Source organism: Trachypithecus francoisi, unplaced genomic scaffold (genome assembly GCF_009764315.1).
Source record: "Trachypithecus francoisi isolate TF-2019V2 unplaced genomic scaffold, Tfra_2.0 Lachesis_group13, whole genome shotgun sequence".
NCBI classification, from domain to species: Eukaryota; Metazoa; Chordata; class Mammalia; order Primates; family Cercopithecidae; genus Trachypithecus; species Trachypithecus francoisi.
In genome coordinates, this window is record NW_022681458.1 from 13,152,846 (window position 1) to 13,180,713 (window position 27,868).

The following is a 27,868-nucleotide window of genomic DNA, read 5'->3' on the forward strand; positions in this document are numbered from 1 at the left end:
GTGTAGAGTAGGGGTCACAGCCAGCCAGCCTTCTCTCCTAAGCTTTTGGGGATAAATAAATGGATTCATAAGAAAGGACGTATTTGTAAATAAAGCAAACGATCGACGTCGAATTCAGGCCCTTAGCTTCATTATGCTAAATGCCAGTGTACTACTTAAGTTGCTCCTTTCAGGGGAGTTCACTGTTTCTGCCCAGAAAACCGGCCCTGGCCCGGGAAAACCTGGGCTTCCACACTGGGATGAAAGGTATGGACGCGCGGATTCACATATGCAAAACGTGGGGGCGTGGCCCTGGGCTCCCGGCCAGGCAGGCTCCGCCCCCTTCCCATCGAGAGCGTTTGGATCCACCTGGCAGCCGCGGGGGAGTGGTCGTCCGGCAAGTGAGCGATTTGGTGAACAGACACCTCCTTCTGTAGGTAAGAACATCTCGGGGGGCGAATTAATGGAAACAGCACTGTCATCCCTCGGTCTCAGCAGTGTCGCCTCTCTCTTCCCGGGTTTGGAGAGCTGGGGGCGGGTTCCTGGCTCCGCGGACCTGGGCTACACTCCGAGCCGCGTGAGGAGCTCTCCTGCCACGCCGCAGCCCGCGTGCTGGGACTCACCCAAGTGGGTTTGTCTGGAATTCCCATTTGCAGCCTTCTGGAAAAGCAGATTAAATAAAATCACGATTCTCGTAAAGTGCCAGCACCTCCTATGGTTACACCCCGCGTTCCCAGATTTTAACTGCAAAGGCGTTTTAGCACAGAATCCCAAATTCCAGGGAGAAAAGGTCCTTCCTAGTGAGAAAAAGGAAGGTGAGTTTGAATTTAAGAGAACAGGGGCTTTTTTGGGAACCACTTGAAATTTTGGTAATTGAAACTAAAAGAAAACACAACTACGCTTTACAAAAACACTGCTAGAAAGAATACCTAAGTCATCAAATAATAAATAAATAGTGTGACATCTATTTACCAAATCAATGTCGCCGCTGGAAGTGTGCAAAAGGTTGGTACTTTCCGAGTGCTTCAAGTTTGAAAAGGGTAAAGATATAATGTTTTCTAAAAGTACTCTCAGGTGGGGGTTGGTGGCTCACACCTGTAATCCCAGCACTTTGGGAGGCTGAGCGGGGTGGATCACTTGAGGTCAGGAGTTGGAGACCAGCCCGGCCCTGTCTCTACTAAAAAAGGCAAAAATTAGCCTGGCAAGGTGGCAGGCGCCTGTAATCCCAGCTACTTGGGAGGCTGAGGCTGAAAAATGTCTTGAATTTGGGAGGTGAAGGTTGCAGTGAGCCAGGATTGTGCCACTGCACTCCAACCTGGGCGACAGGGCAAGACTCTGCCTCAAAAAAAAAAAGGACTCTCATGTGTTTTGCTCCTATCAATATTGAAACATTGGTGTCTCCTGTGGCAAAAGGTGTTTTTCATCGAGGCATATATATTAAATAGACCAAAACATAACTTCCCAAATATCTTATAAGATTATCCTAGTAGTAGCTGAAATGGACAAAAATACCAATTTCCTTCAGTCATTATTGGTAAAAAAAAAAAAAAAAAAAAAACCAACAAGACTCATAAGGTTGTATAATGGTAAATGCATACACATTTATTTAACAGGCACACAGGGAGACTCAGAGTGATTGATTACCCACCCTGCAGCATGTCTCGGAAGCTTATAGACTACCCTGGCAAATAAGGTTATGGGAGGGAGGAGAAAAGTGGTTCTGTTGAGGGGCCTGCTAGGGAGAATGAATGGGCCAGGGGAGAGAATAAGATATAGTATCTTGTGAAAGGGTCTGTTCAGGTGTGGGGTATATTCTTGGCCTTATAGGGAGGGGAAAAGAAACAATTGTTCCTTTTGGTGGGTCTGGATCTTAGGCAGATAAAGGCTTTGTTGAGCTGGGAGCAGGGAAGGTCAGAGAGACCTTCCTCTAGCATGTCAAAGCCCCATATTTTGGGGTATCGGCTTCTGAGTCCCACCACTTAATAGTGATGAAAGTGGTGAGTCTGTAACAGCCAGATCAAAGAAGAATCCAAAGAATGGGTATGTTTGTAGATCAGCAATATTGAATAATGAAATACACGGAGATCAGGAATATTGAAACTGGTTTTCCATGGGGGAAAGGAAGACTGTGGTCCTTCATGGGATAAACCTTATTTGCATGTCTAGAGACAATAATTATTTAACATTGCCGTCAGTTGTTAAAATTTACAGAGTTGTAAAATAGCTCCAATGACCTCTAATTTTTCTTTAATTCGATTTTTTCCCTACAATCCCACCTTCTCTCAGTGCATTTAATCAGATATTTCCACTGCATCTCAATGACTAGATGGTCAGTTGACTTTCCTTTTTTGTTTTGTTTGGGGTTTTCGAAGTTTGTGTGTGTGTGTGTGTGTGTGTGTGTGTGTTTTTTGAGATGGAGTCTTGCTCTTCTTGCCCAGGCTGGAGTGCAGTGGCTGGGATCTCGGCTCACCGCAGCCTAGACCTTTCCAGTTCAAGCGATCCTCCCACCTCAATCTCCCAAGTACCTGGCACTACAGGCACACGCCACCACGCCTGGCTAATTTTTGTATTTTTTTTGTAGAGATGAGGTCTTGCTACTTTGCCCAGGCTGGGGTCAGTTGACTTTCTAAGCTGCTCCCATCAGTTTCATGGTTTTCTTAGGCATATTCCTTCTGCTCTACCTATGACTAGATTGATCTGAACATAGACGTAACAGAATAAACAGAATTTGGAAGGGAATGATTAATTTACCAGCAAATACCTCATGCAAATTAAAAGGAATGGTACCATATATGATAAAATAAAATCTGAAGCATCTTAAAGATCACTTGGGCTGGGCATAGTGGCTCACACCTGTAATCCCAACACTTTGGGAGGCCAAGGCAGGCTAATTGCTTGAGGCCAGGAGTTCAAGAGCAGCCTGGCCAACATGGGAAAGCCCCGTCTTTACTAAAAATAAAATTTTTAAAATATCACGTTTCTGCTCTTACAAAAATAAACAACAGAACTATTCTGGCCCACATATTGAATATCTGGGTCTAGTTCATGTCTTTGGAAGTTGTGTGGAGTGCTTTATTTCAGCAAAGATTTTTTTTTTTTTGGCGGGGAGTGTGGGGTTTGACATAAAGGATTATAAATGGATGATAAGGCTGCTTTGTAGTTTTTTAAGAGTCTGGGTCACTTAGCACAAAATTCTATAGAAGCTAAATTAGGTGACTTTAGTAAGAATAGTCAGGGCAAGGCCGGGTATGGTGGCTCACACCTGTAGTCCCAGCACTTGGGGAGGCTGAGGTGGGCGAAGCACTTGAGGTCAGGAGTTCAAGACCAGCCTGAGCAACATGGCAAAACCTTGTCTCTACTAAAAATCCAAAAATAGCCAGGCCTGGTGACAGGTGCCTGTGGTCTCAGCTACTCAGGAGGCTGAGGTGGGAGAATCTCTTGAACCCAGGAGGCAGAGGTTGCGGTGAGCAGAGATTGTACCACTACACTCCAGACTCCAGACTCCAGCCGGGGCGACAGAGGGAGACTCCATCTCAAAAAAAAAAAAAAAAGAATAGTCAGGGAAAGGCGTTATTCATTTGTCATTTGTTTATCTCTCTAGTAACTTGTGTTTCAGAAAGATCTGAATCTGGGTGTCTGTTTTGTTTTTGTTTTTGAATGGGATTTCAAATGGCATTGGCTGCAGAAGAGGGTGGGCCCCGGTACATAAAGCCACCAGAAGCGGATGGGCTTCTGTTGCTCTTGGCAGCTCTGTCTGAAGGAGGAGGACAAGAGGCTCCAGGGAGAGGACAGGCATTTTCATAGTGGCGGGCAGCAGAAGGAGCAGAAGTTGGATCTGAAGGCAGGAAGCCAGCTTGGTTCTAGAAAGAAAGAAACTGTGACACAGAAAAAACAGGTAACTCAAGGGATCCTCCTGCCTCGGCTTCTCAGATTCAGATTCCGTTTGTATTAATTGAAGAATGTTCTATGTGGCCAGACTTACAAGGTTTATTGGCCTGTCCTAGTTTTGCTTTACAGGCACTGTTTTCATCAGCAATTTTCTGGGACAGACTCATTTTCAAAGAACCTGTTCGGTTTTCCTATTATATGGAGGCCTTGCCCTGATGTGGAATTTAAATTTAAAATAGTCATTGCACCACTAGAAAAAGTCCAGAGCTACAGAGAGTTGTGCACAGTAAAATGCTTTGAAGGACGGAGAGTAGGATGCATTTCTTTAAATTGAGGTATAATCTACATACAAAGATTTTAAGTTACAGTGTTCATAATTGTATACACCCGTGTAACTATATTCCATCAAGATATAGGATATTTCATCAACCCAGAAAGTTGCCTCCTGCCCTTTTACCGTCAATTCTCCAAGATGACCGCAATTGTGATTTCTATCAGCATGAAGTGGTTTTGCCTGTTTTGGACCTGGAGTGAATGAAATCTTCATGGTACGTCCTTTTTGTGTCTGGATTCTTGTACACAGGATAATGTTTGAGATTGGTTTATTTTCTTCCGTGCATCAGTGATTTGTTTTTGTTTTTGTTTTTTCAAATTTCAAATCATCTTTATGAAGTGCATCTTTTTCTTTTAATCTGTTTTCTGTTGCTTATAACAATACCTGAACGTGGGAAATTTAGAAATAAAAGAGCTTTATTTCTTACGGTTACGGAGGCTGGGAAGTCCAAGGTTTAAGGGGCACTTCTTTCTCTTATAGACTCTAAAGAATCCCAAGGGGGCACAGGTATCACATGGTCAGAGGGCTAAGGCTGCTAGCTCAGAGCTTACTCTTAGAAAACCACCAGTTCCCCTCCCATGATGACCCATTAATACATTAACCTTTGACTCCATTAATTCATGAATGAGCTAATTCATTCATGAGCACAGAGCCCTTATGATCTAATCACTTCTGAAAAACCCCACCCACCCCCACCTTTTTTTACAACAGGGTCTTACTCTGCAGCCCAACCTGGAATGCAGTGGTGCAGTCATGGCTCACTGCAACCTTGATATCCTGGGCTCAAGGGATCCGCCTGCTTCAGCTTCTCAGTAGCTTGGACCACAGGCATGTACCACCATGCCCAGCCAATTTACTTACTTTTTTTGTAGAATCATGTTCTTGCTATCTTGACCAATCTGATCTTGAACCCCTGACCTCAAGCAATCCTGCCTCGGCCTCTCAAAGTGCTGGGATTATAGGTGTGAGCCACTGCACCCGGCCTGGGATTAAGATTTAACATGAGTTTTGAAGAGGACAGATATACAAACCCTAGCAGTATGGTTTACAAATAAGAAAATGTGTATTGTAAGTGTATAGTATTAATACATGAGTTTGGACAAATGTTTGTAATCATCACCACAATCAAGGTATAGAGTGTTTGGTCACCCCAGAAAGTCCCCCTGTGCTCTGTTGCAGTCACTCTCTTCCCTAACTCCCACCCCAGGCAAACCCCAATCCAATTTCCATCACTACAGGTAAGTTTTGCTTGTTTTAGGACTTTATATGTTAATGGAATCATATATTTTTGTGTCTGGATTCCTTGACACAGCAAATTTTTTTTTATATTCATTCAAGTATTTGCAATAGTTCACTCCTTTTTATTGCTAATTAGTATTGGTTGCCAAAATTTATCATTGTTTATTCATTCCCCATTTAATGGACATTTACTTGCTTCTCGTTTTTTCACTAATATGAATATATGAACATTCTTCGATAGACTGCCAAATGATTTTCCAAAGGGTTGCTACCATTTTACATTCGTGCAAGCAATGTATATGGATTCACTTGCTCTAAATCTTTGCCAACATTTGGTGTGCTGGTCTCTGTAGCCATTCCGGTGCTAGTTTTCTCTCCTAGTTTTAACTTAGGATTTCTGATTACTTACGTTGAGTATCTTTGCATTTTCTCTTGGCCTGCCACATCTTTTGCAAAGTATTTCAATCTTTTGTTCATCTATTCTTATTGAGTTGTAGGCGTTCTTTATTTTGGAGACAACTCCTTTATCAGATATTGCTTTTATAACTATTTTCTCTTAAGTCTGTGGCTTCCCTTTCTAATTTATTTGCGTGTGTGTGTGTGTGTGTGTGTGTGTGGTATTTTTTTGTACAGACGATAAAAGAAAATGTTGTCCAGGCTGGTCTTGAACTCCCAGGCTCGAGTGACCCTCCTGCTTCAGCTTCCCAAAGTGCTGGGATTACAGTCGTGAGCCACTGCACCTGGTCTCTCTCCAGTTTCTTTTTTTTTTTTTTTTTTTTTTTTTGAGACGGAGTCTCACTCTGTCGCAGGGGCTGGAGTGCAGTGGCCGGATCTCAGCTCACTGCAAGCTCCGCCTCCCGGGTTCACGCCATTCTCCTGCCTCAGCCTCCCGAGTAGCTGGGACTACAGGCGCCTGCCACCTCGCCCGGCTAGTTTTTTGTATTTTTTAGTAGAGACGGGGTTTCACAGTGTTAGCCAGGATGGTCTCGATCTCCTGACCTGGTGATCCGCCCGTCCCGGCCTCCCAAAGTGCTGGGATTACAGGCTTGAGCCACCGCGCCCGGCCTCTCCAGTTTCTTAACAGTACCTCTTTAGAAGCAGATGTGGCTTTTTTTTTTTTTTTTTTTGAGACAGAATTTCATTCTGTCGCCCAGGCTGGAGTGCCATAGCGCGATCTTGGCTCAATGCAGCCTCTACCTCCTGGGTTCAAATGATTCTTCTACCTCAGCCTCCTGAGTAGCTGGGATTACAGGTTTGCGCCACCATGCCTGGGTAATTTTTGTATTTTTTAATAGAGACAGGGTTTCGCCATGTTGGCCAGGGTGGTCTCAAACTCCTGACCTTAAGTAATCCACCTACCTTGACCTCCCAAAGTGCTCGGACTATAGGCATGAGCCACGGCGCCCAGCCTCCTTTCCATTCAGTTTCTTAACAGTACCTCTTGATAAGCAGATGTGGCTTTTTGATGAAATCCAATTTATCATTTTTTTCTTTTAAGATTCTTTTTATCATTTCAAATATGTGCCAGTCCCTAGGTAACAAGATCTGTTTCCTTCTGGATGGCATGCTGTGGTATTAGTATTTGTTATGTCAAATTAGTTTTTGTGTATGGAGTGAGGCAGTGATCAGTAAGATGCATTTCAAGTAAGATGAAGTTACAGCCAGAATACAATAACTCCCTAGAAGTTGGTGGAAGCACCTTCCAATTTTTTTTTTTTTTTTTTTGAGACAGAGTCTCGCTCTGTCACCCAGGCTGGAGTGCAGTGGCACGATCTTGGCTTACTGCAGCCTCCACCTCTGGGTGAAAGAGATTCTTGTGCCTCAGCCTCCCAAGTAGCTGGGATTATAGGAACCCGCCACCACGCCCAGCTAATTCTTTTGTATTTTTATTAGAGATGGGTTTTCACCATGTTGGCCAAAGTCAAAGGTGCTGGCTGAATCAGCGCCTCTGTGTATCCCCACAGTGTCCATGGCCATTTTCTTCAGGCCTCGTGTGGTGTGCTGCAACAGGGTTGGGGGCAGGTGCACTCTGGTTTGCTGTGCCGGTGGAGCAGGGAGACCTGCCCAGGGTCACTGTGGCTCCGGAGTGGAGCAAAGGCCAAAGCTCAGGGTTCACCTCCTCAATCTGCTGTTGTAACTAACACTGTGCCTCTGCAAACTCTCTCCTGTGCGTCCAAGTCCACCAAGGTAAGGCCTGTTGTGGATTTAGCTGCCCTGAGTCTCTGCTAAAAGGAGCAGCTGATGAATTGACTCTTTCTTTCTACTTTCAGCATCTTCACTGCATGTTTCAAATCATGAGAGCCTGATAGGCTGAGTTTTGTTTGGGGAATGTGCCTTTTTTTCCTGTTGTTGTTATTAATACAGTCATTCTCTGTTGTCCAGGTTGGGGTACAGTGGCGTGATCTCCACTCACCACAACCTCCACCTCCTGGGTTCAAGTGATTCTCCTGCCTCAGCCACCCAAGTAGCTGGGATTACAGGCACCCACCACCACAACTGACTAATTTTTGTGTTATTAGTAGAGATGGGGTTTCACTATGTTGGCCAGACTAGTCTTGAACTCCTGACCTCAGATGATCCACCTGCCTTAGCAAAGCGCTGGGATTACAGGCATGAGCTACTACACCCAGCCTTTAAAAAAAATTTTTAATCTACTGTTTACACAGTGTTCTTGTACGTTTTTAAAAAGTGATGGAGCTTATAGTAATGGGCGAGGATTACTGCTACAGCAGCAACTTTTAAAAGGACTATCTTGTGATTTGGAATGCACAGAAAATGAAGGGGAAAGGTAAACATCTGGCTTTCACAGGTATGAACTCAGAAGATCAAGTCAATTCATGTCCTCACCTTAGAAGCAGTGGAAGCAAAGGGACGTTTAGAGCGCTTTTTAGAGGCCGATAATATTACGAGGTCAAAATGGAATGATAAATGGAAAAAGCATAAAAGAACAGTCTATTCCGGAATAGTACTTTCTTGTGGAGGATGTGATCCTCTGAGACAGCACAGGTGGTTACTGCGTTTATAAGGGACATGTGTTCATATTTAGTCCATTTTTTTCTCTGCCTTTTTTTTTTTTTTTTCCAGATAGGATCTCACTCTGTCGCCCAGACTGGAGTGCAGCGGCATGATTACTGCTCACTGCAGCCTCGAACTCCTGGGCTAAAGTGATCCTCTCACCTCAGCCTCCCAAGTAGCTAGGATTATAGGCATGCTCCACCACACCAGGCTATATCCTTTTTGTTTGTTTTTTTCATCACCTTTATTTTAAGTTCCAGGGTACATGTGCATGATGTGCAGGTTTGTAACATAGGTAAACGTTTGCCATGGTGGTTTGCTGCACAAATCAACCCATCACCTCTGTACAAGCCAAGCATCCATTAGCCATTCTTAACTCCCCCTGTCTCCTCGTTCCCCTGGTAGACCCCAGGGCGTGCTGTTCGCCCCCATGTGTCCATGTGTTCTCATTGTTCCGTTCCCACTGGCCAGGTTGCCGAGAAGAAGAAATGCTTTTACATTGTTGGTGGGAATGTAAATGAGTTCAACCACTGTGGAAGACGGTGTGACAATTTCTCAAAGATTTAGAAGCAGAAATACCATTTGACCCATCATTCCTGTTACTGGGTATATACCCCAAGAAATAGAAATCATTGTATTATGAAGATACATGAACGTGTATATCTTTTTTTTTTTTTTTTAAGAGATTGGGCCTCACTATGTTGTCCAGGCTGGTCTCAAACACCTGACCTCAAGCAATCATCCTGCCCTGGCCTCCCAAAGTGTTGAGATTACAGGCATGAGCCACTGAGCCCAGTCTTCCTCTACAACTTCTAACTTAGTACCATGCCCCATAGTAAGGTAGTGTACATTATGATTATGTATTTGTATTTATATATTGTTGACCTAAACAGAAGTTTCAGAAAAAAAGCTTAGCCTTTCTCTGCAATGCATTCTGATAGTTAACATTTTTTGTACCATTAAAAAAATCCCAACACTTTGGGAGGCTGAGGTGGGGGGATCACGCGAGGTTAGGAGTTTGAGACCAGCCTGGTCAACATGGCGAAACCCCATCTCTACTAAAAACACGAAACTTAGCCGGGCATGGTGGGTGCCTTTAGTCCCAGCTACTCTGGAGGCTGAGGAAGGGGGATCACTTGCACCTGGGAGGAGCAGGTTGCAGTGAGCTGAAATCATGCCACTGTGCTACAGCCTGGGCAAAAGAGTGAAACTCCATCTCAAATAATAATAATAATCTTGTTTGCAACCCCATACTAAATTTCCTTGACGCCACAATATGAAAATCACTGTTTTAAAATAAACTGAAATTGGATTTTTATTTTTATTTTTAAGACAAGATCTCACTCTTGCCCAGACTAGAGTGCAGTGGTGTGATCACCACTCACTAACACCTTGATCTCCTGGCCTCAAGTGACCCTCCAGCCTCAGCCTCCCAAAGTGCTGGGTACTATGCTCAGCTTAAAATGGGGATTTTGAAGATATAGCCAGGCTCTCTCAAACAGAAGGTAAGAGGAAAGATAGCTGAACTTGGAATTAGGAAACTGAGGCCAAGTCCAGGCTCTGATGTTTGTTAAAGGTGAAAATCAGCACAAATCTTACCACCTCTAGCCCTCCATTCCCCCATCTATCCGGTAACAACCATCCCGCCTCCATGTGCCTCACGGAATGCTCAAGGAAAAATTAAATCCTTTTCAAAATGTAAAAATTATTTTAAAAGATTGCATAAGTAATTCAATTATCATAGTCCTAGTCATACATGGTAAAGCACTTGTAGAGCTGAGGACCTTTCTGTCCTTTAAGGGATGCAGCTAGGAAGTGAGATGCACTCAGGAAAACCAGGCAGCACTTGAATTTATTCTCAGTGGTGAGGTGTGACTCATGCCCTTCCCTCTGTAGACTGCCTTCCCTAAATCCTGGATTCTTGCCTGTTCCTGACACTTCTTTTCACCCTTACCCTTCTTCAGGTAGGCTGTAGTTGTTTGTTTATTCAGTTCATTCAGCATCTTCCTGGAGTGCTATGTATTAGGTGCTAAGTTAGGCACTTAAGACAGAGCGGTGAACCAGGCAATATGCCCTGCTCTCCTGGACTTGCGCTTTAGTAGGGCATGTATTATATAGGTTTTTTTTCTGCTTGACTGTCCCAACTAAATCGATTTGGACAGCAGTATTAGAACGCTAAAGAGACAAAAAGATAGATAATCCAGCAGGCTTTTAGCAGCCTGTGGATCACTGTAGCAAAGTCATAGGTCTCAGATGCATGGAGAAGATGATAACCTGGATTTAGTGAACAAATCCATGGTCAGCAAAGGTGGAGAGGAGGCTCTGGATATACAGGCAGCAGATGCCACCCCAGCAAGACCACTCTTCAGAAGATGACCAAGCCTCAGTGATTACCCGTCCAGGATAGCCATTTCTATAAGATCATTAACAACAAAGAAAGAAAGCACCAGCAAACTCAGCAGCATTCCAGGAAGAAGAGAAAGCCCTGTTTTTGGGACTAAGGGAGTAGGTGAACAGTCACTCTAATTTGCCTTTGGCAAAATTTTCACATCGTCAGCGTTGCTCACTGATGCTGTAATGGTAGTTTCAAAATCTGACCTCCCTTTTCTCTCCACTGCTTACTCAAGAGCTTTGTTGACATAAACAGCATTTACCCTATTAAACTTAAGAGAGGAATTATGCAGCTGTCTGGGGTCACCTTGGGAAAGGGTAGGGTGAGTGGCAAGCCGTAATGATGTAACCTAGTAGGTCCTTCCTACCTCCCCAACCCCTAGTAAAGCTCCCCACCCACTGGATACCTGGAATTCCACCCAGGTGACTTGCTATTCTGGAATGAGAATGCTTTTCCTTCTCTCTAGCCTGCTTTCAAACTTTAATTGACCCTAAAATCTCTGTATATGAAACCATAATCTTTAGTATGAATGTGTTTATAAATACACATTTTTCTCCTCACTGTGGTTGTCATTAGGTTAATACCAGCAGCTGAGGGGGCCTCCGGAATGTGGGAGAGTGGAATGGGTGAAAGGTTCCTGATGGGAGTAGGAAGACCTGGATTCAGATCTTGATCATGTGGTTTGAAGCCAGTGTTTAGGCATCTTCCATATGCTACTCTGGGAATGTGGGGAAATGATATCTATTTTACAGTTATCATGTAGATTTAAGGAGATAGTATGCAGAAAAGCATCATACAACAAATTAGGTTCCTTCCTATAAATTTATCTCAGAGGAGTTAACCACATACAGGACCGTAAAAAATCTATAAAAGAGTTATAACAAAGCAACGCTTGAGCTAAAATGTGGAGGAATTAGTGAATTTCCCTGTGCACATGATAATTCACATGAGACAGCAAGATGTTTTCAAATATAGCCACCATACAATGACTGTTTTTTGTTTTTTCTGTGCAGTGACAAATGAGATCCTCTGTTGGGCTTTATGTCTAAAGCTTGAATTTCAAGCAATTTCCTCACTTGAGATCAGGAGTTCAAGACCAGCCTGGCCAACACAGTGAAACCCCATCTCTACTAAAAATATAAAATTATCCAGTCATGGTGGCGGGCACCTGTAATCCCAGCTACTTGGGAGGCTGAAGCAGGAGAATCACTTGAGCCGGGAGGCGCAGGTTGCAATGGGCTGAGATCATGCCACTGCACTTCAGCCTGGGCAACAGAGCAAGGCTCCACCTCAAAAAAAAAATCAGGTTTTCGTCACATCGAAGATGCTAAAAAGAATAAGCATCACTTAATTTTCTCTTTGTTTCCATTTGATCAGCCATGGATTGTTACAGAACTTCACCAAGCAGTTCCTGGATTTACCCCACTGTGATCCTCTGCATATTTGGTTTTTTCTCCATGATGAGACCCTCAGAACCATTCCTTATCCCATATTTATCTGGACCAGATAAAAACCTGACCAGTGCAGAGGTAAGTTAACATACATACGTATCTTAATGTGGTTTTTTAAATTTTACAGGACTTGAACAAGGATACAGGGCTTCCCTCAACTTGAAATAAGATGAACACATTAAATTCAGTGAGCCCAATTTTCATAATATGTGTCGCATATAGAACTTTTCAAACTACTTCCTCCTCATACTTGCAGAAAACTGCAGCCAAAACACATTACATGTGTTAACAAATTTTTAATTTGCATAGAGTGCTAACATTTGTGTTAATGATAGGAGCCTTTCAGGCCTCCATTGCTTCTATTATACTAATCCTAAAACAGCATCACTGGCAGGCGCAGGATCTAAATCTAAATAAACTCTCAGGCTGCTGAGGGATAAGCAGGATCTCATAAAGAATTGTGGTATTTCTGTATGACACTGTTTATCAGCAGGTGAGCCATTAACAGCTTTATCTCCCAGCCCTTGCCTCCTTCTCTGAAATGCCAGATTCTCTTACTTAAAAGAGCAACGTCTTTCTTTTTTGGTGTTGTTTGAGATGGGGTCTCACTCTGTCGTGCAGGCTGGAGTGCAGTGGTGTGATTTGGGCTCACTGCAACCTATGCCTCCCAGGTTCAAACAATTCTCCTGCCTCAGCCTCCTGAGTAGCTGGGACTACAGGCATGAGCCACCACGCCTGGCTAATTTTTGTATTTTTAGTAGAGACGGGGTTTCACCATGTTGGCCAGGCTGGTCTCGAACTTCTGGCCTCAAGAGATTCACCCTCCTGGGCCTCCCAAAGTGCTGGGATTACAGGCATGAGCCACTGCCCCCGGCCTCGCATTTCTTTATAAGAAGTACAACAAGAAAATGCACTGACCTAACTGCAAAATTACCCTGGGCTGATTTTACAATCTCAGCCTCAGCCTCGAAAACACTATGTAAAGTGTGTGGCTTCACCTGCAAGGTTAATTGGTGCCTCGGGTGGTGAGGTGGCAAGGACAGAAAGGCAAGCTTGTTCTGTAGTATCAGATCACTTAGGGACAACCGTGTTTCCGAGTTGCTCAGGTTGAAGCATGCCACAATTAAGACAACAAAGGACAGATGCAGGGTCAGAAGCAACTCAATGAGTCCACTGAGGTCTGCTTCTGCAGCCACTATGGACCAGTTAATAGATCCTCCCTCCAAGGAGCAGCTCAGTTGTGTGGTCTTTGCTCTGTGGTCTCCTGCCTTCTCCAGCAACCTCAGTGATGCAGGTGTCAAGGTGAGTAAGTTCAGTGATTTGAGAGGTTGTGGCACTCACCCATCATGCCCCACAGATCAGCAACTCCAGTCCTTCCTATTATGAAAATGGATATCCTATGCATTTCTGACTAAATCCGTGAGATGATCCGTATTAAATGGAGGCATAGACAAATCAGCAGAATTGTTAGGGGGAGACGAGGGATGGTTGGGAACCTAGCAAATTTGCCCAGGAAGGAAAATGAGATGCATTACTTGCTTCCACTCTATAATGTGGCAAAGTTATTTACTCTTTCCCTATCTTCCCATATCTTTCCAGATGTTGGAAGGACTGAAATATTTGACGTAGTGATAGATCACATGAAAATAAAGGCTGCTGGATTCTTTTTGTTGTTGCTGCTGAGATGGAGTCTGCTCTGTTGCCCAGGCTGGAGTGCAATGGCATGATCTTGGCTCTCTGCAACCTCTGTCTCCCAGGTTCAACCGATTCTCCTGCCTCAGCCTCCCGAGCAGCAGGGATTACAGGTGCCCGCCACCATGCCTGCCTTATTTTTGTATTTTTAGTAGAGACAGGGTTTCATCCTGTTGGCCAGGCTGGTCTTGAACTCCTGACATCGTGATTCACCTGCCTCCACCTCCCAAAGTGCTGGGGTTACAGGCTTGAGCCACCACGCCTAGCCTAGATTCTTTTAACATTATAGTCTACTTGTCTAATGTTAATATTTGAACAAGAAGGAAATGATATTTTTTAAGAATCTTGGGCTGGGCTTGGTGGCTCACGCCTGTAATCCTAGCACTTTGGGAGGCTGAGGCGGGTGGATCACCTGAGGTCAGGAGTTCAAGACCAACCTGATCAACATGGTGAAAACCCGTTTCTTCTAAAATACAAAAATTAGCCGGGCATGATGGCAGGTGCCTGTAATCCCAGCTACTCAGGAGGCTGAAACGGGAGAATGGCCTGAACCTGGGAGACGGTGGTTGCAGTGAGCCAAGATCAGGCCACTGCACTCCAGCCTGGGTGATTGAGCAAGACTCCATCTCAAAAAAAAGAAAAGAATCTGAAAAACTTAGAAGTGTCCAAACGCTTTTTAACTCATCTACTCAACTGTACATACTATTTAAACTTAATATATAATTCAGATTGCACAATAAGCCAATATATTCTTCTACTGGGGTTTATCTAAGTGTATAAGTTGGTTAGTTTTTACCAATGGGAAAGGAGACTACCTTTTCTTAGTGATTTCCTTGAAAATGAGTTTTCTCATTATGTTTCTCCGTAACGCGAATAATTTCCAATTGGATGCAGAATTTGAGGTACAAACCACAGGTACCTTAGTAAAGTACTGGTGCTTCACGGTCATGCAATTGACCAACTTTGCAGATAACAAATGAGATCTTCCCCGTTTGGACATATTCCTACCTGGTGCTGCTGCTGCCTGTGTTTGTCCTCACCGATTACGTCCGCTACAAGCCGGTCATCGTCTTGCAAGGTATTAGTTTCATCATTACCTGGCTGCTGCTCTTGTTTGGCCAAGGAGTGAAGACCATGCAGGTTGTAGAGTTCTTCTATGGGATGGTGACCGCCACCGAGGTGGCCTACTATGCCTACATATACAGCGTGGTCAGCCCCGAGCACTACCAGAGAGTGAGCGGCTACTGCAGGAGCATCACGCTGGCCGCCTACACAGCAGGGTCCGTGCTGGCCCAACTCTTGGTATCCCTGGCGAACCTGTCGTACTTTTACCTCAACGTCATATCCTTGGCCTCTGTCTCCGTGGCCTTCCTTTTCTCACTTTTCCTACCAATGCCCAAGAAAAGCATGTTTTTTCATGCAAAACCCAGCAGAGAGATAAAGAAGTCATCGAGTGTGAATCCAGTATTAAAGGAAACTCACGAAGATGAAGCACCAGACTGTGAAAAGCAGAAACCCACATCAGAAATACCCAGCACTTCAGGGAAGCTGAATCAGGGCCAGCTGAACAGCCTGAAACCAAGGAATGTGACTGTGGAAGTTTTTGTGCAGTGGTTCCAAGATCTGAAGGAGTGCTACTCCTCAAAACGCCTTTTCTACTGGTCTCTATGGTGGGCTTTTGCCACAGCAGGTTTTAACCAGATTTTGAACTATGTTCAAATCCTGTGGGATTACAAGGCACCTTCCCAAGATTCTTCCATCTATAATGGGGCCGTAGAAGCTACTGCAACCTTTGGAGGTAAGCAAATGTCACTTAATCTTCCTTTGTTGTCTTTTCCCCCTTAAGACCGTTTCTCCAGGTACCGAACTTCGTGGCAGCGAATTAGCTCTGTTCAGAAGGCAGCATAATTTTTTTTCAATCAAGAATGAAAGTCACTGGAAAAACAAGAATACCATGATTTTCTACCGTATTGTAGTTCCAACAAGTAACTTTTTTTTTTTTTGAGACAGAGTGTCACTCTGTCACCAGGCTGGAGTACAGTGGTGCGATCTCAACTCACTGCAACCTCCACCTCCCAGGTTCAAGCTATTCTCCTGCCTCAGCCTCCCAAGTAGCTGGGACTACAGGTGTGTGCCACCACGCCCAGCTAAGTTTTTTTATATTTTTGGTAGATATGGGGTTTCACCATGTTGCCCAGGATGGTCTCGATCTCTTGACCCCATGATCTGCCCGCCTCAGCCTCCCAAAGTACTGGGATTACAGGTGTGAGCCACCGCACTCAGCCACAACAAGTAACTCTTAGGAGCTCAGGGCTTAGCACCAAGCAATGAAATTCTAGTTGAATCCCTAAGATTCCAATTCATCATTAGCACAAAGGTTAATAACATGCCCTGTTCTTTTAGGATTATTTTTAATATCAAAATATATACATATATGTGTGTATGTTTTTATTATTTTAGAAAATAAATTAAGGATTCCAAATTCTCACTGAGGGTTTTGTTAATACAGGTTTTGAACTAACTAGCATGCACCTATAATAGTTCTAGGCTATACACCAACAACTTTCAAAAGCAGCTTTCTCATGATATTTAAATAAGGGGTGGAAGAGATGTGAAAGTCAGAATTTTAATATCAGAGGGAAATCTGTCTTTGAAGTTTAATCTACAATAAATGTTTATTTCCTAATAACTGGAAGCTTAAATGTCAAATGAGACTTTGAAGATATTTTTTAGGAAGTGAGATTTTGCCCCACCCTCATTTACAAAAAGTTTTAGAAAACCCATGTGACCTCTATTTCATTATTATCTCCCTTTTGGAAAGCTTCAGTTTAACTCCTGGAAACCAGGACTGTGCCAGAATTGCTTCACTGAAATTGTTGCTCCTATATTCCAAATCCATGGGGGGAAAATAGCTATTTTTTTTTTCCTCTGTAGTCATGATCATATGTGGGATAGTTAGTCATATGTCTGTGTAGTACTTTGAAATCTAAATACCTTTTGTTTATTTATTTATTTTAGACAGAGTCTTACTCTGTTACCCAGACTGGATTGCAGTGGCATGATTTCAACTCATTGCAACCTCTGCCTCCCGGGTTCAAGCGATTCTCCTGCCTCAGCCTCCTGAGTAGCTGGGATTGCAGGCGCCCGCCACCATGCTGGCTAATTATTGTATTTTTAGTAGAGACGGGGTTTCACCATGTTGGCCAGGCTGGTCTCTAACTCCTGACCTCAAGTGATCCACGCCCTTCGGCCTCCCAAAGTGCTGGGATTATAGGAGTATGCCACTGTCCCCAGCCCTAAATACCTTTTACTTTTGTTGAAGAGAACCACACACAAGTACTAACCCTAATTACTGTCAATTATTCAATTTCTTGAACTCTGTCAGTCTATACAGATGTTTTCACCCAAAGCTTCTCAAGTAAATTATGTCAGATGTTGAAGACTTTAGAGTGGAGATTGGAAACAAGACTAAGATTACTAAAGATTCATAATAAAGACTAACACTGGGTGGGGCAAGAAAAAAGACTAAAGCTATCCATGTAACACATCTGATACTCATCACTGAAAAAGACTTACAGCAAAAACTGAGAAAAGAAAGGCAAATAGAGAGGCCAGATGTGTTCCCAGAGAATTTATTTCATCCTTTTCCATCCCTGCATGTTGTGTTGAGTGACTAGGTTAATATCATTTCTCCTTACACTGCTGTGGTTAGGAACCTTTCTGGCCCCTCTGGAGAGTACAATGCCTGGTATATAGTTGATACTAATTAAAAGTGTGATGACCAGGCCGGGCGCGGTGGCTCATGCCTGTAATCCCAGCACTTTGGGAGGCCGAGGCGGGCGGATCACGAGGTCAGGAGACCGAGACCATCCTGGCTAACACGGTGAAACCCCATCTCTACTAAAAAATACAAAAAAATCTAGCCGGGCGAGGTGGCAGGCGCCTGTAGTCCCAGCTACTCGGGAGGCTGAGGCAGGAGAATGGCGTGAACCCGGGAGGCGGAGCTTGCAGTGAGCCGAGATCCGGCCACCGCACTCCAGTCCGGGCGACAGAGCGGGACTCCATCTCAAAAAAAAAAAAAAAAAAGTGTGATGACTAAGTGACCAAAAGAATAGCAAGTGAAAAGAAAAGCCAAAAGAAGACATAGTTGAAAAAAGGATAGATCCACATTCAGGTCGATCACACAATTTTGTGAGAGCAATATATTTATCTTTCAAAATTACCCGAGACCTGGGTTTTTAAGAGAGGGCATTGATATTTTCTTGCATGCAAAGTCATTGTGTTTGATTGCCTTCAATGTTTTGTTTTCAGGGGCTGTGGCTGCCTTTGCAGTGGGTTATGTGAAAGTCAACTGGGACCTTCTGGGAGAGCTGGCTCTGGCGGTCTTCTCAGTTGTCAATGCAGGTTCCCTATTTCTCATGCATTACGCAGCCAACATCTGGGCGTGCTATGCTGGCTATTTGATATTCAAGTCCAGCTATATGCTTCTTATAACCATAGCAGTGTAAGTTTTACCAACCACTCCTAAAACTGAACTGTATTACTCTCTCTTCTGTCTTCCTAAGCTTTCTCTAAGAACTTCAGAAGGATTTTAGTCAATGGCAATATTAAATGTTGACTACTTTATATTAAATTAGACACAACTAAGCCAACTTTTCATTTAATTATTTGCTCTCTGAATATTGCTACACTATACCTTTAGTCATCAAGGGAAAAAAACTCTGCAGGTTTATAAACCAAAAGCAATGATAGATACATTGTCAGGATTTTCTTTTTGTTTTGTTTTGTTTGAGAGATGGTCTGGCTCTCTTGCCCAGGCTGGAGTGTAGTGGTGGGGTCATGATCACGGCTCAATGCAGCCTTGACTTCCCAGGCTCAGGTGAGTCTCCAACCTCAACCTCCTGAGTAGTTGGGACGACAAGCATGTGGTACCATACCTAGCTAATTTTTCACATTTTGTAAAGATAGGGTTTCACCGTGTTGCTCAGGCTGGTCTCAAACTCCTGGGCTCTAGCGATCCACCTACCTTGGCCTCCCAACGTGCTGAAATTACAGGTGCGAGCCACTACATCTAGCTCCATTGTCAGGTTTTGATTTGTTTATTTCCAGCAACTTTCCACATAAGGGGTGATGTGATCTGCTTTTAAATGGTTACGTTTAGATTTCATTCCTACTTTCATTTGGTTGCTTGAGAAATTCTAGGCACATACTTTTGTGACACAAAAGATTCTCAGGAAAGTTATTAAAAAGTTGGAGACTAAAAAAAATAGATACACAGACAACAAGAAACCTTTAGCTGCAGTCACATATGGAACCAAGTAGTTTTTCTTTTCTTTCTTTCTTTTTGAGACAGGGTCTCACCCGGGCAGGAGTGCAGTAGTGCAAACATAGCACACCACAACCTTGATCTCCTGGGCTCAAGCAGTCCTCCCAACTCAGCCTCCTGAGTAGCTGAAACCACTGGTGCACACTACCATGCCTGGCTAAATTTTTGATTTTCATTTTTGTAGAGACAGAGTGTCGCTATGTTCCCCAGGCTGGTCTTGAACCCCCGGGCTCAAGTAATCCTCTGGCCTTAGCGTCCCAAAATGGTAGGATTACAGCTGTGACCCACCTTGCCAGGTCTAGTTCTTAATCATTTTCTAAAAATGATTTCTGGGATTTAGAGTTTCCTATCATTTTTGCTTCTACTTTTTCTCAGAGATCTCTTTAAGAAAATGATTAAAAAACCATTTGGTTTCATATATAAGTACAGCTAAAGCCGACTGCAGAAAATATGCTTTGCTATTAACCAAAAGAGATGAGAAACATTTAAATTTCAAATTGCATGAAAGAAGTGGAGACAACAGCTTCATCGAGTTTTGGTTTTAATTTGTGAAAAAAAATGTTTTATAAACAATTTACCACACAGAAGTATGAGCACTCCGGGAAAAAAATCATCAAAAGAAAAAAAAATTAGTTGGTATGTTTATTTTCTTCATGGAAAGGTCTTAGTTTAATCAGAATCATGCATCTTAGGTTGCTTTTTATTTTTAATGTGAGGATTTTGTTAAAGTAGGATTATATCATTTCTTTGCATTAAAAAAGAAATATTCATGGCTGGGCACAATGGCTCACATCTGTAATCCCAGCACTTTGGGAGGCCAAAGCAGGTAGATCACCTGAGGTCAGGAGTTCGAGACCAGCCTGGCCAATATGGTTAAACCCCGTATCTACTAAAAACACAAAAATTAGCTGGGCATGGTGGTGAGCACCTGTAATCCCTGCTAATGGGGAGGCTGAGGCAGGAGAATCACTTGAACCTGGGAGGCAGAGGTTGCACATTCTCATCAGCATTTATTGCTTGTCTTTTGGATAATTCTAATTGAAGTGAGATAATATCTCATTGTAGTTTTGATTTCCATTTCTCTGATCAATGATGTCGAGCACCTTTTCATATATCTGTTTGCCATTTGCATGTCTTTAAAGAAACGTCTATTCAGATTTTTGCCCATTTTTCATCTGATTATTAGACTTTTTTTCCCTATAGAGTTGTTTGAACTCCTTCTATAGTCTGGTTTTTAACCCCTTGTCTTGTGGGTAGTTTGTAGATTTGTTTTTCCATTCTGTGGGTTGCCTCTTTCCTTGGCTGTGCAGGAACTTTTTAACTTGATGTGATCCCATTTGTCCATTTTTGCTTGGGTTGCCTGTGTTTGTGGGGTACTCAAGAAATCTTTGCCCACTCCAATGTCCCAGAGAATTTCCCCAATGTTTTCTTGTAGTTGTTTCATAATTTGAGGTCTTAGATTTAAGTCATTAATCCATTTTGACTTGATTTTGTATATGGTGAGAAATAGGGGTTTACTTCCATTCATTCTTCTGCATATGGACATTCCGTTTTCCCAGCACCATATATTGAAGAGACTGTCTTTTCCCCAATGTATGTTCCTGGCATCTTTGTTGAAAATGAGTTTACTGTAGGTGTGTGGGTTCACTATTGGGTTTCTGGGTTCACTCTTCTGTTCCATTGGTCTACATGTCTGCTTTTATGTCAGAACTATGCTGTTTTGGTTACTATAGCTCTATAGTATAGTTCAAAGTCAGGTAATGTGATTCCTCCAGTTTTGTTGTTGTTGTTGTTGTTGTTTCATTTTGTTTTGTTTTGTTTTGCTTAGGATAGCTCTGACTATTCTGGGTCTTCTGTGGTTTCACATAAATTTTAGAATTGTTTTTTCTATTTCTGTGAAGAATATCCTTGGCATTTTTATAGGGATTGCACTGAATCTGTAGATTGCTTTGGATAGTATGGGCATTTTAACAATACTGATTCCCCCAGTCCACAAATATGGAATATCATTCCATTTTGTGTGTGTGTGTCCTCTTCAATTTCTTGTATCAGTGTTTTATAGTTTTCATTGCAAAGATATATTTCACTTCTTTAGTTAATTCTTAGATATTTTATCTGTAGCTATTATAAATAGGATTACTTTTTTGATTTCTTTTTCAGATTGTTCTCTGTTTGCATATAGAAATGTTATGGAGTTTTGTATGTTGATTTTATGTCCTGCAAATATATTGAACTTATTTATCAGCTCTAATAGTTTATTGGTAAGAGTCTAAGTTTTCCTAAATGTTAAGATCATATCATCTGCAAGCAAGGATAATTTGACTTGATCCTTTCCAATGTGGATGCCCCTTATTTCTTTCTCTTGTCTGATTGCTCTAGATAGGACTTCCAGTGCTCTGTTGAATAGTGGTGGTAAAAGTAGGCATCCTTGTCAGTTTTTTCCCATTCAGTCTGATACTAGCTGTATGTCTGTCATATATGGCTTTTATTATGTTGAGTATGTTCCTTCTATACCCAATTTTTTAAGGGTGTTTATCAGGAAGGGATGCTGAATTGTATCACATGCTTTATTTAGCATCAATTGAATGATCATAGTTTTTGTCCTTCATTCTGTTGATGTGACTTATCACATTGATTGATTTACATATGTTAAATGATCCTTGCATCCCTGGAATAAATCCCACTTAGTCATGATAGATTATCTTTCTAATGTATTGTTGAATTCAGTTTGCTAGTATTTTGTTGAGAATTTTTGCATTGATATTCATCAGAGATTGGCCTGTAGTTGTTTTTCGTTTTTAATTTGCCTTTGTCTGGTTTTGCTGTTAGGGTAATACTGGCCTGGTAGAATGAGTTTGGAAGTATTCCCTCCTCTGTTTTTTAGAATAATTTGGATAGGACTGGAATTAGTTCTTTTATAGAATTCAGAAGTGAAGCCATTGGGTCCTGGGCTTTTCTTTAGTGGGAGGCTTTTTATTGTGTCTTCAATCTCATTACTTGTTATTGGTCTGCTCAGGTTTTGGATTTCTTCATGGTTCAATCTGGGTAGGTTGTTTGTATCTAGGAATTTATCCATTTCTTCTAGATTTTCCAATTTATTGGCATATACTTGATCACAGTAGCCACTGATGATTCTTTGAATTTCTGCAGTATTGGTTGTAATGTCTCCTTTTACATCTCTAGTTTTATTTACTTGGGCCTTCTCTCTTTTTCTTAATCTGGCTAAAGGTTTGTCAATTTTATCTTTTCTAAAACCCAACTTTTTGTTTCATTGACCTTTTGGATTGTTTTCTTCATTTCAATTTCATTTCTTTCTGCTCTGATGTTTATTATTTCTTTTCTTCTACTAATTTTGGGTTAGGTTTACTCTTGCTTTTCTAGTTCTTTAAGATGCATCATTAGGTTATTTATTTGAGGTGTCTCTTCTTCTTCTTCTTCTTTTTTTTTTAAGAGACAGGGTCTTACTGTGTTGCCCAGGCTGGAGTACACTGGCATGATCATCTCTACTCACTGCAACCTCTGCCTCCTGGGCTCAAGTAATCCTCCTGCCTCAGACTCCTGAGAAGCTGGGACCACAAACGTGCACCACCACACCTGGCTAATTTTTTGTATTTTTGATGGAGACGGGGTTTCACCATATTGACCAGGCTGGTCTAGAACTCTGGAGCTCAAGTGATTCATCTGCCTCAGCCTTGCAGAATGCTGGAATTACACACATGGGCCACCACACCCGGCCTCTCTTCTTTTTTTATGTAGGCACTTGTAACTATAAACTTCCCTCTTAGTACTGTTTTCACTGTGTCCTATAGGTTTTGGCATGTTGTGTTTCCATTATCATTTGTTTCAAGAAATTTTTCAATTTCTCTCAATTTCTTCATTGACCGACTGGTCATTCAGGGGCATATTGTTTAATTTCCAAGTGTTTCTATAGTTTCCAAAATCCCTCTTGTTGATTTCTAGTTTTATTCTATTGTGGTCAGAGACAATGTTTGATATTAATTATTTCAAATTTTTGAATATGTTTTAAGAGTTGTTTTGTGACCTAACATGGTTTATCCTTGACAATGATCCATATGCTGAGGACAGTATGTATTCTGTGGCCAATGAAAAGTTCTATAAATATCTATTAGGTCCATTTTTTCTATAGTACAGATTAAGTCTGACGTTTCTTTATTGATTTTCTGTCTGGAAAATCTATCTAGTGCTGAAAGTGGGGTTTTAAAGTCTGTAGCTATTATTGTATTGCATTCTCTTATCTCTTTCTAGCTCTAATATTTGCTTTATATATGGGTGCTCCAGTGTTGGGTGCACATATATTTACAATTTTTATATCCTCTTGCTGAATTGACCCTTTTATCATTGTATAATGACCTTTGTCTCTAGTTTCTGTCTTGAAATCTATTCTCTCTGCTATAGAGAGAGAATGGCTACAAATCCTTTTTTTTGTTTGTTTCCATTGGCATGTTATACCTTTGTCCATCACTTCATTTTTAGTCTATGTATGTCTTTATAGATAAAACGTATTTCTTGTAGGCAACAGATCATTGGGTCTTTCTAAAAATCCATTGAACCACTCTTTTGAAGAGTTTAGACTGATATGTAAGGACTTACTCCTGTTATTTTGTTATTTCTTTTCTGGTTTTGTGGCCTTTTTCCTTTTCTTTCTTCCTTTTAGTGAAGGTGATTTTCTCTGGTGATATAATTTCTTTTTTACTTTTTGGATATCCATTGTATGTTTTTCAATTTGAGATTACCATGAGGCTTGCAAATACTATCTTATAACCCATGATTTTAAGCTGGTAACAACTTAGGACTATTTGCATAAACAAACAAGCAAAAAGAAAACTAATAAAAACTCTACAGTATAACTTTGTCCTCCTGCTTTTTAACTTTTTGTTGTTTCTCTTTATATCTTATTGTACTGTCTTGAAAATTTGTAGTTGCTATTTTTGATTGGTTCATCTTTTAGTCTTTCTATTTACAAGAGTAGTTTATACACCTGTTACAGTGTGATAATATTCTGTGTTGTTCTATGTGCTTATTATCACAAGTGAGTTTTGTGCCTTTACATGTTTTCTTATTGCTCATGAACGTCCTTTTCTTAGAGATGGAAGTACTCCCTTTAGCATTTCTTGTAGGACAGGTCTGGTGTTGATGAAATCCCTCAGCTTCTATTTTGTTTGGGATGGTCTTTATTTCTCCTTCAGGTTTGATATTTTCACTGGATATACCATTCTAGGGTAAAGGTTTTTTGCCTTCAGCACTTTAAATATGTCATGCCACTCCCTGGTTCTAAGTCTTTTCTAAGACTGAAAAGTGTGCTGCCAGATGGGGGGGCTCTATTGTATGTTATTTATTTCCTTTCTCTTGCTCCTTTTAAAATCCTCTTTTTTTTTTTTTCTTTTGAGAAGGAGTCTCACTCTGCAATCCCGGCTCACTGCAAACTCCACCTCCTGGGTTCAAGCGATTCTCCTGCCTCAGCCTCCTGAGTAGCTGAGATTACAGGCACACACCACCACGCCTGGCTAATTTTTGTATTTTTAGTAGTGATGAGGTTTCACCATGTTGGCCAGGATGGTCTTGATCTCCTGATCTTGTGATCCACCTGCCTTGGCCTCCCAAAGTGCTAGGATTACAGGTGTGAGCCACAATGCCCAGCCTAGAATCCTTTCTTTATCCTTAACCTCTAGGAGTTTGATATTAAACGCATTTAAGTAGTCTTCTTTGGGTTAAATTTGCTTGGTGGTCTGTAACCTTGTCCTTGGATATTGATATCTTTCTCTAGTTTTGGGAAGTTCTCTGATACCCCTTTGAATTAACTTTCTACCTCATCTGTTTCTTTACCTCCTCTTTAAGGCCAATAACTTAGATTTTCCCTTTTGAGGCTATTTTCTAGATATTGTAGGTGTGCCTCATTCTTCTTTTTTCTGTTGTCTCCTGACTGTATTTTTAAATAGCTTGTCTTCAAGCTTGCTAATTATTTCTTCTGCTTGATCAGTTCTGCTGGTATGAGATTCTGATGTGTTCTTCAGTATGTCAATTGCATTTTTCAACTCCAGCATTTCTGCTTGATTCTTTTTAATTATTTCAATCTCTTTATTCAGTTTATCTGACAGAATTCTGAATTCCTTGTTTGTGTTATCTTGAATTTCTTTGAGTTTTCTTAACACAGCTATTTTGAATTCTGTGTCTGAAAGGTCGTATATCAGTTTCTCCAGGATTGGCCCCTGGTGCCTTATTTAGTTTGTTTAGTGAGAACATGTTTCCTGGATGATCTTGATGCTTATGGATGTCCATCAGTGTCAGGGTATTGAAGAGTTGTATTTATTGTAGTCTTTGCTGTCTGGGATTTTTTGCACCTGTCCTCCTTGGGAAGGCTTTCTAGGTATTCAGAAGGTTTTGGGTGTTATGATCTAAACTTTATCTACATTAGGGAGCACCCCAAGCCCAGTAACACTGTGGTTCTAGCAGACTCTTAGAGATACTGCTTTGGTGATCTTGGATAAGATCCAGAAGAATTTTCTGGATTACCAGACAGAGACGCTTGTTATTTTCTCTTACTTTCTCCTAGACAGTCTCTCTGTTTCTCTTTGCTGGACTACCTGGAGCTGGAGGTGGGTGACATAGGTACCCCTGTGGGCACTCATTTCTATCTGTTGAAGACTTCCCCCATGTTATGGTTAAAATGCTTATTTATGTTTAATGATAGATTTCAGATTGCAGTTAATCTGAGTGTGGAACGCTATGCCCTGGTATTTGGAATCAACACCTTTATTGCCTTGGTGATTCAGACCATCATAACTGTGATTGTAGTAGATCAGAGAGGGCTCAACTTGCCAATCAGCATTCAGGTAAGCTGTAATACTTTTGTTTTCAACTAGGTAACCTCAAAGGTTTCTCAACCTTGCAACAAGCAATATTTAAATTTCTTGAGTTCCTTGGTTAAGCAAATTTTAAAATATACAACTCCTTAATTATCATACTGTAGCACACCAAGTACGTTTTGAGCAATAATTGCAACTAGGACAACATTAACCTGGATAATGCAGGTAAGAAGTAACCTCAGTGCTTAAATTTATTCTTGGAGACATTGAATGTAACATTGCACCAGCCTCCAAACAAAGACATAGAGACAAATCAATGAGTTTTAGTGATTTTTTGTTTTGTTTTGTTTTTTACTATTGATGATAGTAGCTATGATTTTAACCCAAGCAACCTGCTCTGAAGCCAAGACTCTTAGTCACTGTATTGCTTACATCTTCTTACTTGATCTTGATTTCTTACTTGATTTTGATTTCTTACTTGATAGGAGAGTATTGTTCAACCTAAATGACCCACATTAAAAACCTGGGTCTCAGTTACCCCATAATCCAAGCAAACCAACAGTATTATGTTGTATTATCATTGACATAGATGGTCATATTTTATATGTGGCTAATTATTTGGTTTTCTCCAGTTTTTAGTTTATGGGAGCTATTTTGCAGTAATTGCTGGAATTTTCCTAATGAGAAGCATGTATATTATCTACTCAACCAAATCCCAGAAGGATGTACAGAGCCCTGCTCCAAGCGAGAATCCAGATATGTCTCACCCAGAGGAAGAGAGTAATGTCATCATGTCAACAAAACTCTAACCTCATTGCAACAACTGCAGCAGTGGCTTTCAAAGCTATGCAATAATAAGGAAGGATTTTGAGATGGGTGGCATATGTTTTGCCATAACTTGACATGCTTTGTGCAAATCGGGATTCCAATGGACCTTTCAAAACCACAACAAAACCTCAGTTGTAGACGAGTTCTCTATCTGCCCAATTTTACTGGATGCAATTGACAGAACCCATCATCATAATTAAGCAACCCATATTGGGGACCCCCCTGTGACTAGTAGCAGCTGGAAAATTCTGGTTTCTCTCACTTGTAAGGACACGCAGATGGTGTGGAACCAAACCATGAGAAAACTCCAGACATCCTGGAGTTGGTATTCATCATTTGTGGGGAGAAATACTAACTGGACGGACCCTATTGCTTGGCTTAAATACTTGTTTGATCTTACCAAAGAAGTCAACGCATGGGACCTTTTTGTCACATGAGCCATTTTCTTTCTTCTTCTAATAAGTGTATTTCTGTTTAAGTTACAGTTCTCCAAGAGAATTACAAGGTTTATCCCATTTCTAAGGGCTTGTCTTCAACTCTGATAACAGCATTATTCACAAGTTATGATTTGATAGTATTATTATTTAATTTTTTATGATTATTTTCCATGTTGTGCTCTGAGTTTTGCTGTTGAAAGTCTACCTCAAGAATAGCTCCAGATCCTCTTGTGTATTTGCAGAATGACACTGAGGTCATTTCCTAGTGGCCGGGAGAGGCAGGGAGTCTTCTCTCCACCACCATATAGAGGTGTTAATGCATCTATGGGCCAGGTGCAGTGGCTCACTCCTGTAATCCCAGCAATTTGGGAGGCCAAGGTGGGAGTTTTGCTTGAGGCCAGAGGTTCAAGACCAGCCTGGGCAACACAGTGAGACCTGACTCTACTAAAAAATTAAAAAATTA

General features: G+C 41.6%; 1 protein-coding gene across 3 annotated transcripts; it reads left to right on the forward strand.

Annotated features, from left to right (window-relative positions):
* Positions 1–333: 333 nt before the first annotated feature.
* On the forward strand, positions 334–27,535 carry SLC19A3 (solute carrier family 19 member 3). Of its 3 annotated transcripts, none has more exons than XM_033229975.1 (6): positions 334–416; positions 12,225–12,376; positions 14,960–15,788; positions 18,302–18,494; positions 26,026–26,167; positions 26,773–27,535. In XM_033229975.1, exons 2-6 carry the CDS (start codon positions 12,227–12,229, stop codon positions 26,947–26,949), a joined length of 1,491 nt encoding a protein of 496 aa, XP_033085866.1. In that variant the 5' UTR covers positions 334–416; positions 12,225–12,226; the 3' UTR covers positions 26,950–27,535. The 3 variants fall into 3 exon arrangements, with proteins under 3 accessions (XP_033085866.1, XP_033085867.1, XP_033085868.1); XM_033229976.1 differs by lacking the exon at positions 334–416 and adding an exon at positions 7,320–7,627; XM_033229977.1 differs by lacking the exons at positions 334–416; positions 12,225–12,376 and adding an exon at positions 13,329–13,600.
* The last annotated feature ends 333 nt before the right edge of the window (positions 27,536–27,868 follow it).

Excerpts from the sequence above, each read along its gene's own strand:
- SLC19A3 (XM_033229975.1), top strand. The coding sequence starts at position 12,227 with ATGGATTGTTACAGAACTTCACCAAGCAGTTCCTGGATTTACCCCACT. Across the intron at positions 18,495-26,025 it reads CTTCTTATAACCATAGCAGT|ATTTCAGATTGCAGTTAATC; the intron begins GTAAGTTTTACC and ends GTTTAATGATAG. Across the intron at positions 26,168-26,772 it reads ACTTGCCAATCAGCATTCAG|TTTTTAGTTTATGGGAGCTA; the intron begins GTAAGCTGTAAT and ends GGTTTTCTCCAG.